Source organism: Melopsittacus undulatus, chromosome 1 (genome assembly GCF_012275295.1).
Source record: "Melopsittacus undulatus isolate bMelUnd1 chromosome 1, bMelUnd1.mat.Z, whole genome shotgun sequence".
Lineage (NCBI taxonomy): Eukaryota > Metazoa > Chordata > Aves > Psittaciformes > Psittaculidae > Melopsittacus > Melopsittacus undulatus.
The window spans coordinates 107965717-107981332 of record NC_047527.1 but is presented as its reverse complement, the minus strand read 5'-3'; the positions used below and the strand labels follow the sequence as shown (position 1 = coordinate 107981332).

At 39.0% G+C, this 15616-nt stretch overlaps 1 protein-coding gene across 1 annotated transcript in view; it reads left to right on the top strand.

The window, feature by feature from the left end:
* The window catches only part of DIP2C (disco interacting protein 2 homolog C), a 230050-nt gene that overhangs the window by 119428 nt on the left and 95006 nt on the right, over positions 1 to 15616 (top strand). The window contains exons 6-9 of the mRNA XM_034061370.1: positions 1815 to 1946; positions 3270 to 3389; positions 4338 to 4535; positions 13401 to 13492. Of these exons, the coding sequence (XP_033917261.1) occupies positions 1815 to 1946; positions 3270 to 3389; positions 4338 to 4535; positions 13401 to 13492 (542 nt within the window). The remainder of the gene's footprint in view (positions 1 to 1814; positions 1947 to 3269; positions 3390 to 4337; positions 4536 to 13400; positions 13493 to 15616) is intronic.

Sequence of the window (15616 nt, the reverse complement as noted above, 5' to 3'; positions counted from 1 at the left end):
TAGCAATACTGCATTATTAGTGAAGGATAAAAGGATAAGCATCAGCATTTTTAAATTGACTTAGTTATTGAGTAATTCAATCATGATCTATAAAAAGCTCTTGCCACTTAGCAAGAAAGGGCAAAAATTGTGCTGAGTCTGAAACAGTTGATAATGACAATGAAACGACATGTAAAATGAAGACATTATTCAGATAATTACCAGCATAAACTCCATTCTCCAGGCTATTATACTTCAGTTGGTCACTTACAACACAATATAAGTTGTTTATTTCACTAAAAGTATGACAGTATATGTGACCAGAATCAAAAGGCTGGGCTGGACATTTGTAAGATGTATGACATTTTCAAGTTGCATGATAAAAGCCACCTTGTGATATCCCCAGCCAGATAGTATGGTTGAGTGACAAAGGTTGAGTCCTTATGGTGTTCATGAATATAAAAATTAAACCACAACTATAGACATTAATATCATGTCTTAAGTTTTCATTATGATTGTCCATCAAATGGTACATTTAAATAAGAAGGATGCCAAATAAGTATCTAATACAGCATCTCGTTAGTGTATGTGTAGCCAGAAAAATTGGTTATCTGTTTTGATGTTGCTTTAGTTTGGGATTGAATTAACAATAATTACAGTGATCTGAAATTCAAGGCTCGTGAAGATTCTATATAATTTGAGGTGAAATATACTGCAGAAATTGGTGTTGTAGTAGAGTTATGGCACCATAGTACTTATAGGGCAGATTTAATAAAAAGCACATCTTGAAAATCGTATTGGAACAAGATCAAGTTTTTTTTAAAGACTCTTACCCTGTTGTAAAATGAAATACATCCCACTTCACTTCAGCAGCAGCCAAATGAAGACCTGCCTTCTTTTATATCTCAGAGGCTCCTGGGGATCATTTATGTCAATTGACAGAGAAGTTGGTATTTGCTGATGGTATTTACCTCCATCTACTCTAATGCCGATAAAAACCTGGGGAAAAAATTATGAGACAACCCATAAAAAGAATACAAATATGTAGGTAATGCAGACTCAGGCTTGAAAACATAGGAAAACAAACTGTGATAGCATGCTGAGTTATCAGGCTATGAAAGAGAAAGATTAGCTCTGTGGAATTGTTTAGGAGTGCTGGCATGAGTCAGAATAAATTTTGTTTGCCTTCTGGAAGGCAAGTCTTTGTTATGCGGAAGAATTGTAATAGCTCTGTCTAAAAATAGCAGACAAGCAAGTGTCCATGCAGAATGCAAAGGTCATGTTTCTTTGCGTTTTCTTACTTTCCCCTGGAGTCCAATCCTGCTAGGATTGATTTTTAACTCATATGCTAGCAAGTTCTTAACTAAAATTGGCGTAGTCAAAATACAGAGGTTATAAAAGATATATGCATTGCCACTTGCAAGTGATTGACAGCATGCTGTGTTCTTTTTATTTAGAAAAGGCAACACAGTAATCTATCAGAAGTACATTTGCCTGGGTCTTTTCTATTTGAGGCTGTTCACAGGCTTTTAATTAGTATAAAATTAAATGTCAGTGGAGAACCTAAAACCTAATTTTGTAATTTATGGAATTTTTTTAGACTATTGCTTATATGACTGCAGACATACAGCCTCTGTTTCAATCAGTGCAAACTTTATTTATTAAAATCATGCTGTACATTACTGTTGTATACATTCATTTTGTGCATTGACTTTAATGCCTGTTCAGATGTTGGGGTGGGGGGAAATAAAATGGCTTCCTTTCCTCTCCCCTTTGCTTTTCTGCCCTTCACCATTAGAGGTACACAGTTAAACCTTTTAACTTATTTTTCACAGAAAATCATTCTGCCCCTCCAGATGTTACCACTTACACCTCAGAACACTCAATACAAGTAGAAAGACCACAAGGATCAACGGCACGGGTGGCACCAAAGTATGGAAATGCTGAACTTATGGAGACTGGTGATGGTATGTCATAAAACCAGACAGGGTTGGGTTTTTTTGAGTATCATAATCTTTTTGGTGGTTACTGTATACATTTGCTCATTGTTTTTTCCTTTCTGGGCACTTTTCACGTACATTGCAGCATCTTTATAAACCTAAAATAAACTGGTATAAATGAAACTTACATAGAGAGATATTTCTTAATAGGAAGAGCTGACTCCCTGTAGAAATTGTTAGGCAAAAGAAATCAGTGAATCTCTAGGTCTTCTTTTGTCATGCTGCCTGGTTACAGCTAATCTGTTTTGCAAATGGCAAAGAAAGTGCCATGCTAGGGATGGCTACATCTTGAAAAGTGATGTGGTTTAAGTTTTATTTTCTGGTTTGGTTTGGGTGTTTTGAAAAACAGTTATTTGTAAACCTTTTCTTATTTACTGCTTCTGTTTTCTAAAACTTGTTAAACCATATTTCAGTAGGGTTTGGAATTGCTGACCAAGTGTATCGCATCTAGACTTAACAGTCTCGGCTCTAAAAAACACTTGGTAAAAGTTTTGGAGCCAACCTTACGAAAGGGTAGGAATTTGATATTCCTGCAGTGCGGTGACAGAAAGCTCTATTAGCTCTGGAACAGATGACATGAATGTCGCAGACACTTTGCACTTGACTAGGAGAAAGGAGGAGGGGGGATTGATGGGATTATATATACATGCTCCTTTTCAGAATTGTGTTTTTTCAAGTGCTGTATGGGCAAGCATGCTCCCTTTGGAGATTGCTGGTTGGTGGGATTGGCTGTAGGGATATTCAGAGAATACAGGGTCATGGTGAAGCAATGAAAGGTTATAAACCATGTTCAAGATGGATACTGGACAGACGTCCACTACAAGGTAAAGAGCAACCCAGAATAAATGCTGAGCTCATGACCTACACTCTTTGCTGAGCTGCATTCTAGTCAGACAACATTGATATGACCAGTGATCATGGGGAGAGTCAGTGCCTGTCTTCCCAGTTACCATTGCCAATGCCACCTGGAAGAGTTCTCTAATGTTACTGACATTTGCTGTAGGGAGGGTTTCTTCACTGTGCTTCTCTCCTTCAGTCTGTGTGCTGTTTACCCTGTAATTTTGCAAGCTCACTCTGACATTGTTGTATTGTTTTTATTTAAACTAGATGTTGTTGTTCCTTTTGCTGAAATGATCTTAGTGTCTTGATGTTGAATACTTGAGTCTCGGCATGGCATGAAATTGTAGTTATGGTGGCCTTGCAGTACTAGACTTTTTCTTACCCCACTTAATGTCTGGTGGCGTTCAGCATAGCAGTCAACTGATGTCTCCATTGATCCCTGTCCTGCAGGAGTACCAGTGAGCAGCAGAGTGTCAGCAAAGATTCAGCAGCTGGTCAATACACTAAAACGGCCCAAACGACCACCATTACGAGAGTTCTTTGTAGATGACTTTGAAGAATTGTTAGAAGGTAAAATGACTGTTTTTCAAAAGGTTTGGGGTTCTCTTATTTAAACTTTGTAAAATGTTTGTCTCACACATAGACTTTTTAGAAAGCTAATGAAGCCCTCCCAGTAACGAAAAAAGTAACAAAACCCACTGGTATTCAGTGGAATCTGCTTGCAGGGAGCTTGGACATAGTGCTGTAGAGTCAAAAGCCTGTCTTGTTTGCTCAGCTCCTGGTTCTGCTTGAAAGAAAAGGCAGAAGAGAGTGGAGGGAAGCTTTGCTTTGAGAACATTCGGCTGTGGTTACAGCCATTGCTTTTAAACACTGAGAAAAACTGTCAGTGAGTGAGCGTGTTATTTTTTTTGTACATCCTTTGTGTAATAGAGAAGCACTGAAAAAATTAACTACATGTAAGGTAGAAACAAGGATAAAGTCAATAAATGGAAATTTTTTTAAGGAGTCTAGTGCTTTGAGAATTGAGATTTGCCAAGATCTGGAGATTTAAATAGTCTTTGCAGTGGTTTACAAGAACGTGCTGTAACAGAACATAACTTAAATTGGTCTGATACTGATGACTTGTTAATGTACATTTTTTCAGTAGTTCTGCAGTTCATCTCATTATTGCATTTTTGCCAGGAAAAAGTAGTCTCCATCTCTCTTCAGGAGTGAAGACATGCAGATTATTTTGAAGATAAATATAAGCATGCTGCCTCAGCAGTTTCTTTCTCTGCTTATAGAGCTAGTGTAAGGATAAGCACATGCATTCCTGAGATGTTTCAGTTGCTTCATCTCTGTTAAAGTTAAAAGTTAATTATTCTCTTATATTTCTCTGTTACTTCTCAATCCCTCTGATGTTATTATTTTCAGGGTAGTTTGCAAAGGTTAACTTGTTCTCTTGGTTACACAGGTGTACCTGTGTAATTTACATGGTAGAATTTACATGGTAACTGTATATCTTTTCATAATCATAAGTTCAACAGCCAGATCCAAATCAGCCAAAGCCAGAAGGAGCTCAGATGTTGGCTATGCGTGGGGAACAATTAGGTGTGGTTACAAATTGGCCGCCTTCTCTGGAAGCAGCTTTGCAGCGATGGGGGACCATCTCACCGAAAGCTCCTTGCCTAACCACTATGGATACTAATGGAAAACCACTGTATATTCTCACTTACGGTAAGCACTCCTCAGACTCCTTGTGCTTTTATATATTTTAGAGAGTGCCTCTGTTTATAGTAAATACATAAATATACAGTGAAAAATAAGCCCTCTAATGATGCATCTGTTACATTTCTGAGTAGGGTAAGACAGTTCTAAAGCGGTTGGTGTCTGATATGGTTTGCTGAGGTTATTATAGAAATATTATTTCATAAAGAGAAAAAGAGCTGAGTAGATACACCCATGGAATCACAGCTTATTAAATAAAACCACCTTTTAAATAGATATACATCCTAGGGCAGATTTTCCTCGAGATTCATGTCTAAATCCATTGCCTTTGGATATTGCCCAGTCTTTTTTCTGCAAAAGCAGAACCTGGTATACAATATTCTCCAGCTTCCTGAAGAAGTGAAAATACAACCTTTATCATGTTCTACTGACACTGTAGTAAGTGTGATTTGAATTATGCCTCCTGACATGTAGTTGTACAGCTAGCAAATATATATCCCTGAAACAGATTTGCCAGGATATATTTCAGTGTCATCTTTAGTATGTTGATACAGTTCAATGTGTAATGCCTGCCATATATTGCAACCAAGAAAGGCCAAATAAAAATAAACATAAGGATATCCCTGACAAAAGTCTCTCATATAGCTTCTAATTTTGAGATGTTCAAGGGGCATTTGGGAGATGTTCAGCAGAATTACTACGAATAACTGTCAGACTTTGAAAGCAAGTTGGAACACTTCTGTATACTATTGATACAGATATGAAAAATTATTTTCCTTGTTTTATTTCTACCTTCTCAGGGACCTAGAGTTCTGTGCAAAGAATGATGCTTTGATATAGAGGTCTTTCTGTTTTGTTTAGTGCTGAATGCTCCTTTCCATTCAGCAGTTGGACTGAGTTATGGTCCCTGGCTAAAAAGATGTCTGCTGCAAGTTTGGCGTTGCAAATAGAGTTAAAGGCTTTTAAAGCATAACAGAACCTTTGCAACTGAAGGTCGTGCATGAAACATTTTCCCTTCAGTTACCCCAGAGTTAAGAAGTTACTTAAATTGGGGGGCAAACATATGATTCACCATTGATCAGAGTTTTACTTCCTCAAGGACATTTACTTGGAACTGGAGAAGAATTTTAAAGTTTGCAATTACGTGTTTGCAGTAGAGCAATTCATATAATCTACTGAATGCCTTAAATAAATAGGACAGGAAAGGAAATTAAGATGTTAGTAAGAATCAGACAATTTTTCTGAATATGGGATTCTGTCCAGAGAGCCTGAGCATATGTCCTGCTTCGCCTGAAGGGCTGTAGGCTGAGCAAATCAACCTTAGGAACTCATCCACATGGCTCACAGAGCCACCTAGACTGCTTCTGTGTTCTAATGTTTCCAAACCCCTCTTCTAAATTGTCGAAATCCTGTGATAAATGGGACTAAAATTCATGTTTTCATTACTTTCATCTACCAGCACTCTAGGATATGGTATTTGCTGTTGCCTTTCAGTAGTTTCCTGAGGTCAGTAAAAAGAAAAGAATTTGCTTTTTTTTTCTTTTTTTTTTCCTTCTTAGATTCCTTTAGATAAAAGAAATTACAAACCAAGCCATCTAATAGGAGATTTAGTGAATTCTTCTCTGCTAGCTAGCTTTCAAGCTGACATTCTTCTTCATGGGAAATGTCCATCGTAGAAACACAGAATGGTTTGGATTGAAAGGCACCTTAAAGCACATCTAAGTCCAGCCTCCTGCCAGGGGCACGGACACCTTCCACTAGACCAGATAGATCAAAGCCCCGTCCAACCTGGCCTTGAACACTGCCAGGGATGGGACAGCAATAGCTTCTCTGAGCAACCTGTGCCAGTGCCTCACTGCCCTCATAGTAAAGAACTTTATCCTAATATCTAATTTAAATCTAATTTAAAGCTTAAAGACATTTTCCCGTGTTCCGTCATTACATGGACTTGTAAAAAGTTCCTTTCCAGCTTTCTTGTAGGTCCCCGTTAGGCACTGGAAGCTGCTCTAGGTTCTTCCCAGAGCCTTCTCTTCTCCAGGCTGAACAACCCCAACTGTCTCAGCCTGTCTTCACCTGAGGGCTGGAGCACTTTGGATGCCGTACCATCTAGGGTGCTCCAGCCCTTGGATCATCTTTGTGGACAAACCTTGCAGGTTATTTTGGAAGCAAAAATTTTCAGATACAGACCTTGCTGCATTTACATACTGAAAGCTTGTCCCATCTTCCCCTTAGTCTTGATTTTTACAGCAGGCTCTCTCTGGCCCTGAAAAATGCAGTGTTGGCCTGTTGCATCTCTTCAGGATGCTTTCTTACTTCCCCTTGCTGGCCTTGCATGCTGAAAAGGAGCTGAGAGGTCACAAAACTCTTCTTCTTCAAAGCCTTCCTCACAACTCTTTTGCTGTCCTGTCCAGAGACATCTGAGAGTGGTCAGACCGATGGCCAAGCTATGACATGCACTGGCAGACAGCAGTAGATTGGTGTGGTAAGACCACCTTATGTGATTCACTGGAATGTATTTCCTTACCTAACAGTGGCTGATGTGGATATGGTCCAGTTAGTGTGGATTTAAGTGGTGAGTGCTCTAGATCATGATCGACTGTTCAGCCATAAAGGCTGAAAAGTTTAAAGAAATAACTTTCAGCTGTTGCTTAAAATCATCTCTGCCTCCCCATTCCTCTATGGGAATTCATCTGATTTGTAATGCTTTATATCTCCTGTGTCTTTTTCAGCATGTTTTATGAGCTTTTGTCTTCATAGCATGTCAGGACTGTTTTCCTCCATGTGTCTCAGATTACTGCAGATAGAAGAAATAAATAACTGCACTTCTAGGCTTGATCTTTTTTCTTTTCCACGCAAGTTTTTGAAGCTCTTTGCCTCAGTTCTTGAAGTTCTTCTCAGTGCCCCAGTTGTAATCTTTATTTAATGTACTCAAAACTCTTAAACTCCTTCTAGTGAATGAACCACTATGAATGTTACTTATTTCTCAAATATTTTGTTCCTCTGGGAGCTTGGTTTAGTGGAGAACATCTTAGTTGTAAATCAAATCACTGAATATGCATAAATGGTAATGTCTGAGGTATGGGAATGAAGTATGTCTTTATTGGATTTTATGAAGACTGAATTCTGACTAAAAACCTAATATGTACTTTGAGGAATAGGAGGACAATTTCTGGCTCAGATAAAGTTAATCAGAGTAGTCAGGCGTCTGGTCTTGGCATTGGTGACATTAATAATGAAGTACTTGGTGATTTCTTAGAGGAGAAACATGAGTAAAGGACAATTAAATCCTATATAGTACTTATGCTATCACAGTTACTTTTCTTACTTAAAATGATTATTCTAAGAAGATCAGAAAGTCTGGGGGGGGGGAAAGTAAAAACTTGAAAGTAATTTGGGGATGAGCAAGTTTTGAGCTTTCTTACAGTAACCATTATTTAAAACAACAGAAGGGGTACCAGTTAACTACATCTGATTCTGATAATCTCCTTTCCTTTATCTAACACTTTCTGTAATCAGATATTTTGAGGCCAAAGTCATGCTGCCTTAGCAGAAGTGATGTAGCTTATACTGGCGATGCCCTGAAATAGCTGAAACTTAACAACAGACCCAAAATAGCTAACCCCAAGCCATGGCCATGCTGCAGCTGGTGTGTGACCCGCACCCCCCATATCCTCTTGCTGCAAGAATCTCCTAGTCTAGGGATTTCACAGTTACCAGGAGAAGAGAGGGAATCAAGAATCTTCTAACCAAGTAGCAACATAACCAGACTGTTGTTATCTCTGAAATAACTCAGTGCTTGCTTGCAGGTGTGTGGGTAGTCATGGTTCAAGTCCCAAGATAGATATCAATCTTGTGATTGTTTAATACTTTAAACCTTTATTTCCTTAATTGAAAGACATAAAATTGCTTTTAAAAATGTATGTTACATTCTATGATTACGAGTGGAGCATTGAGCTCTGTAATGGCAGTTATCCCTATTCTGAGTATGTCTGGAGTATTTTATTCTCTGCAACAAAACACTCTTATTCTTTTTTTTTTTTTTATTTTTATCCCAAGACAGCTTCATTTACTGCTCAGGATGAATTTAAAGAGTGTATGAACAAAGGGTTAACAGAGCAGCAGAACTGTGACTATTATTTTGCAAAGCAGAAAAACTGCCCCTTTACCTGCATAGCATTAGGAAGTTTATCATTTGCACCAGATGTAGTAAATACCCATTCCTATTTCATGTAAGAACTGTTGTACTGTGATGTTTTGAAAATGAATATTTGACAAAATTATTTGCAGTTAAACTTTGGCAGTCTCACAGTTGCTGTGCATGGAAATTGGTAAGCAACCACTGGTTTGGCTTTGTTGAGTTAGTGCTGTGTGGTTCTGAAAAGCATCCTGACGATGATAAGGAAGGTGATTGTGGTTTGTTTTCTCTCTACGTTTTCTCCCTGATACAGCTTTTCTCTTATAACCTTCTTTACATTCAACACAAACAAATAGTCCTTTTACAGACTTGCAAAGGAAGAAGAAGGGAATTTAATTCGGTGCCATGTGGAAAGCATCTCATTTTTGTTAGCTGATCCCTTTTTGTGTGGGTTTTGAGACCTGGTGGTTCCCTTTATCCTCATAAAGTGTTGCTTAATCAGATGGTATCAGCTATTAATTCACTCTGACTTGCTAAATTTTAGTTGGTAAAAGGTACTACCTTCTGAATAGACTGTTTAAAACAGAACAAGATTGAATACAAGTGAAATGTAAAATAGGTGGTTACTGGTGTAGAATTGCTACTATTCAACTAAATCAAATTTCCAGCCACAAAAGAAAAGGGACTTGCCCCAAACAGGTGTTAAGAGTGTTTGTCACAGCTGTCAGAAAGTGAGATACTGTTTTCCATCCTGTCGTACCCAGAATATCTGCGAATGATGTCTGCTGGATATGGCTCAGATACAGAGGCATAGCAGTACTTACTGATACCTGCTGGGCAGTGGGAATCCTCAGCTCAGTTTGCAGGTGTGTGACACGTGTTAAAGTCCTCCCTGCATAAACACACTGCCGGGCTTGCAAGTCTGGCAGCAACTCTCTGGGCAAGTGACAAAAGTGGCTGAGGAAGATGCAATATGGATGGTATTCTGGAGGGTGCCCTTGCACATGAAACATCACTGAGCACTTGAATCTCTCACTAATTACTTATCTCTGTAGCCAACTTACCAATTCTTCATTTCTGAGTGTCAGAAAGTAGCTGCTCATATATGGCTGGTGAGCAGATGAGAGCCTGGCAGCCCTGTCCCTGGTGAGGCAGGAAGGAGCACTGTTCAAAAGAACCCGCTGCAGTGAGGATGTGAGCAGGAAGGTGCAGAAGACAAGGGCTCACAGGGTCTGTTCTTTACCTGGGGAAGCGGTGAGGAAGCAGGAGTGCTGCTCAAGGTTCCTGCGCCCAGCACCACAGGCTCTGCCAGGCTGCAGACAGAACTGAAGGCAGCTTTCTGCTGTGGCAGCATGGCTGGAAGAATGGAGCACAGAGCTGAAACACTCACTGGCACTGAGCTGTTCACTCGCCACTAAATGATACTGGCTTTCGTTTCCTACATTGGCTCTCCTGTCTTCAAGCCAGCATATTAGAAGATTAATGACGCTGTGTTTATCTGAGGAGGTCTGGTGCTTCATTGCATTCTGGACAATGAGGCGTAACCTCAGCAGCCTCAGACAGCCAGTTTTCCTCTGTAGCGTGTGTAACGAAGACAGTTTACCCTGCACAAGAATCAGTGCTGTGGCACTAAAGCCCTGTCTCAGAGCAAAAGCCTTGGATGAAGCACAGCTGGCCTCCTCATCAAGGCCTCCCTCTCCCGCTGCGCAGATGTGGCACCATGTGGAGGTCACGGCAAGGTCACAACATCGGGATTTGTGGGCGACGTTTCAGCAATCAGCTTTTTCCCAGCAGCGTCTAATCCCTCAAGTCTGCAAAGTAAGAATTACACTGAACTGCAACCTAGGCAGAACCAAGGAAGGAAATACTTCAAAGATTTCCTTCTCTATAACATCCTCCGTTACTGAGGGCTTTTATCCTGCAGTTGTCGAGTCCTTTGTGTTTCTCTGTGATGCTGGGAGGGGCAGACAGCCAAGGTGGTAAAATAAACACATGGTTCACTCCACCCCTGGTCAGAAGCTTGTGCCCCATCCAACACCCACAGATCTGTCCCTGATCCTTTGTACATTCCCAGCTCCAGCTTCTGCCTTGTGCTCCTTTTGTAGCCCTTTTTTTTTTATTTCTCTTTTGGAACACGGCTATATACCCTGGAAGAAAAATTGCAGGTTTCTTCTTGAACAGGATCCAAGTCAAGATCTGCATGGACTTTGCTCTGCCTGCATGGGAGGATCCTCATGGGCTCTGCTCACTTTGGAGCAGCAGCAGCTAGGGCAGGCAAGGCCTGTGAGGGGTGAAGTCATGGAGCATCTAGGGACTGCAAGAGAGACTTTATATTCCAGCTCCGTCCCAGCTGAATGCAAACTAGCCTCTTTGTTCCAGTTTTCCACAGTTTCATACGATATTCATGTGCAGTTAGCTGAGCTAATTAACATAGTTTGATATTGCACCAGTAAATAGAGCAAGAGAGGGCTCTGCAGTGACAAAAAATTCAAGTCTTTTCTGAATGATAGAAAATACTGTAGGAATTTGCTGCACAGCTCAAAGTGTGTTTGAAGTGAGAGGTGAGGAGTTAGGGAGGCAGCCTTACATGCTCTATGTTTCAGAAGCTGAAGTAAATTTCAGCAATAAAAGAGCATCATGACAAAATGTATGTAAAGACTGAAGTATTTAAAACTTTACTAGAAAGTACCCATTCAAGTTTTCTTAATCTTTGAGAGAACTTAATTTCTCCATTTACTCAGATCTCCTATGTGGAGATGGTTGTACTACATACCTGGGTACTTCTGAAAGAATGCTTCTTAATACTTTCAACATGAATAGCCATTAGACTTGGAAGAAGATTTGTAAGGTGGCACATTTGATAGACAAAATATTAATGTGAATATGTCACAAATGCAAATTTAAGACTTGTAACAGATTTAATTTGTGTTGCTCAGAGAGAACTTTTTACAGCAGCCCCTTATGTCTCTCAGAAAAGGAATTAAAATTCAGTGTTCATTTCAAGCTTGAAAGTGTTTTGTGTAAAGATGGTTCTTTCTTGCCATTCACAACTTTAGCCAGGCTTTTGATTTCCTTTCTCCAATTTTCTGTATCATTACTAATTGCTCTTTTAAGTTTATTGCCATTGAAACTTCAATGTTTGAAATCTTAAGAAAAAGAATTTTCTCCTTCCTAGGGCATTCTTGTCTTTATCCTACTCACTTGTCAAGTTCAAGTGTTGCCTATAGTAGCTGGGATGCTTTTAAAGACTTTCTTTCCTCAAATGCAGGTAGTTCTGCCATAGTGCTGTGAGGGTTAATCCTGCAGATATACTCCGGTATTCATGCTGAGTTTCCAGTGAAGCAGAATTGAGTCATGTTTATTTCTGAGGACTGAAGCAGTTCAGCATGCAAATACTGGAGGAATTTGAAATACATCTAAAACTTTGCAAAACATAATTTGACCATCCAATATTACAGTTTTCACAAGTCATTGCATTTGGTACTTTCTCAGTAACAAGCAGTAGTGACCCTTCCAACTTTAATTAAGAGGAAGAAAAGAAAAATCTGGGCTTCTCATCGTACTTCATATTTACATCAGATTTGCGCTTTAAAATAATTTGGTAGTATTGCATTTTAAAACCAGGATGCAGAGAAACTTCTTGTAACTGCTTGACTTAGTTATAAATAGCAATATTGCATGTTTGAGAACCTGAACCCCATAGGTAATCTGTTGTCAGAACCTATTACTGTTCAGGTTATTGGTGGGCATGAATTAAAGATTTGTTACTGTCAGACTGAATACTGCTTAAAGACAGTACCTAGAGGCCAGACAAGAATGATGGCTATTACATTCACTATTGTTCAAATGGAAGTAGCAAGATGTTTAAGCAAAGGCCATCTGAAAGGGCTTGTGTAGTTGAAAGATGCCCATCTCTGGAAGGGTTAATGAAAGACCTGTAACATGGCCAGTGACATCTTGATGAAAGAGATAATTTTTTCTTTAAAGAATATTGGGGTGATGCCTTGGTAAGGATTAGCTGAGCATGGAGCTGGAGAGATGTGAAGTAAGGGAGAAGAGAAACGGTAAGATGGAAGGGTAGATGGGGAAGTGAAATGCAACTGAGAAGAAAAAGACAAGTTAAATGGAAGAAGGCCCAGAATTAAAAATGAAACAGACATATAGATGTGCTAAAGATTGAAGGGTCCCTGCTGCTTCAGTGTGCCCCTTTGGCTGTGGAGTGTTCTGTATTTGTTGAGGGCTTTTTCTTTGCTTCTTGGGACTCCTTTCCTGTTTCCCTTCATGGGTTGGTGTGAGAGAAGTGTCATCATGAAGCTTGAATAACACCCTTGGAGCTCAGTCTGGGCTGAAATGTGACCTGTTGGGCTTGCTACAGCAAAGGGTATTAGGATGATGCCTGGACTTGATGATGTTCCAGCCACTTCTAGTGGTTAACTTTTTGAGTCAAGGTCCAGTTTTCTCCAAAGTAAGAAACTTCTGCCATGAAGAAAACTATACTTACTTTTTTTTTTTTTACTTTTCTTTATTTCTTTAAATGCTGTTGTCTTGAAAAAAGAAGTTCAAAGAAAGCTTCTGATAAGTATTTAAATATTTGCACTAGTCCCAGTAGATGAACAACTAATAGGAATGTTCCTGCTACTATTTTTTTTTTTTTACTGCTCAGGTATTTTTTCTCTTTAAAAATCTTGTAAAACATAAGAAGAATTTTTAAATTAATTTCACATTTTTTATGTTAATAGGCAAACTTTGGACCAGAAGTATGAAGGTTGCTTACAATATACTACATAAATTAGGCACAAAACAAGAACCAATGGTACGACCTGGAGACAGGGTGAGTATCTCAACTGATTTTAATTACTAGTAATTCAGATCCCACACTGAAGAAGAGAGAATGAAGTATTTGGGGTGCTCACAGGAAATTAATGAAGTGGAATGTTGGGGCGGGGGTGGTGAAATGTGTCTTTTACTCAGAAATGACAGATCATTCAGGCAGATGTTTTGAATTGCAAAATAAATAACATGGACTGGTACTCGCTGAATAGTAGCGTGAAGTTTTGGCAACATCAACAATAAACTTTCCCATGAAAAGTGATTTTTGGACATAGAACAGCAGTCTGTTTAGCAAAATCTTGCTTATGGAGCCTGAAGGTGTCATGTGGGTAAAAACTTACTTACGAATGACTTTGTAGTTGTTGAGATGGTAGAAACAAGAGAAGCATTGTGGAGGACATAGGCAAGCATAATAACCACATTTTGGCAACCAGTTAAATAAATAAATTATGCTGACTGATAACATGGAAAGCATTTCAATTCCTGTTTTGTGACTGATGCAGTTACTGCTAGAGACTGAATCTAGGTGAATGAATAAAGTCTACAGAGAGCAAGGGTTAGAGGTAACACTTGAAGTCATTAAATGAAGACAAGAACATCCTACAGTTTTGGTAATGATGTACTTATAAACTTACCCCTTTTTCTGTCGAGGTTGACCAAGCCTGCTGCTCCTTTTCTCTGCCATCCCATTCAGGTCCCATTCCGGATTAACTTTACACCATGGAATGGATATTCCATTAAAAAATCATCAGAAATGCAAATTTTAATCCTGCCTTAGTGCGTAGAGTTGCGAGGGTAGGATTCAGTCTTCTCCAGGGTCTGATAGCAATTCTCAGAATGATGGTTCACTTGGTTCTTTTGTGCCACATGTGAGAAACATGTCTGTCTGCATTACACTTGTCTTAGGGCTTCAAAATGAGAGCATGCAATATTGCTTCTAGAAGAAGAAAGAAAAAAGTTAAATTAAACCTGACACTCCTTCCTATGTTCCTTTTTTGAAATTAATCATAAAGAATTTAACGAAAGGATCTCTAGATCTTTAATCTGTTTCCTACAATGGCATTCCGCCAGGAATAGGATCTGAAGAATTTCTTTTACTCGACTTGCAAGTGTGTCTCTAAGCAACAGCAGAAGAAACAAGTTGTTCAAGTGTACACATCAAAACAATCCACCCAGAAAGCTCCAAAAGGAATAAATTTCACTTGTGGGTAGTGTGCATCTCTCCTTATCTGTTGTGTGCTACCTCCCATCTTTGTATTTGTTTACTGTGTCAGTCACTGGCATCTCCTAACATTAAGAAAGGATTTGTAGATGATTCAGGCTGAAAGCTGGAAATTTGGCCAGTGCAGGACATGTAAAGAACAAATTGCAGCTCTTCTAAAATAAGTCCACCTGAATTACAGTGAAACAGATGTTTAGAGCTGAGTGCTGAAAGCATATGCTTTGCATTGTAAAAACATCTTGCTTAGCATCCCTGTGTAGGAGAAACATGATCATTTGAAGCAACTTCATGTTGAAGATGAGGTGTTGCTCTACTTCTGATGTTCTAGGCTGTTACCCTGGCTGTTATACCCCTGTTGTGATAACATAAAAGCTCTCTGACCTCTTTGAAGGTGGCTTTTTATTCTAACTAATGTATTCTGCATGACAACACTTAAAGGTAGTTTTGAAATGAAATACAGGCATATATTTCTGGTCTTTTCTAAATGATGATGTAATTATTTCCTTATGTTAATGCTATATAAAATTTGTAAAAGGCCTTTTTCCCTTTCAAAGCATCTTCTATCAATACAATCTCTATTTTTCATGACTACCATTATATCACCTATTAGGTTCTTTTTCTGAGCAAAAAATAAATTAATGTGCCTGCATTTCATTCCCCATTTCTAGTATTATGATAGTATATGACAAGCTGCATTTGCCTTCTATAGTGACTTCAGAAATTTAACCTTGTGCCACCGCAGACAGCTGCCTGGAAATTATGCTTGCCCTCTGAAATATCTACTAGATAACCAGATTCTCATCTGGTAATATGCACCATATGGTTTGTTTTCCTTCAGCCTTATCCCCTTTTGCTTTTGCACATATTATTTATTTGCTTGCTACAGGTCTGTTAGTGATTGAT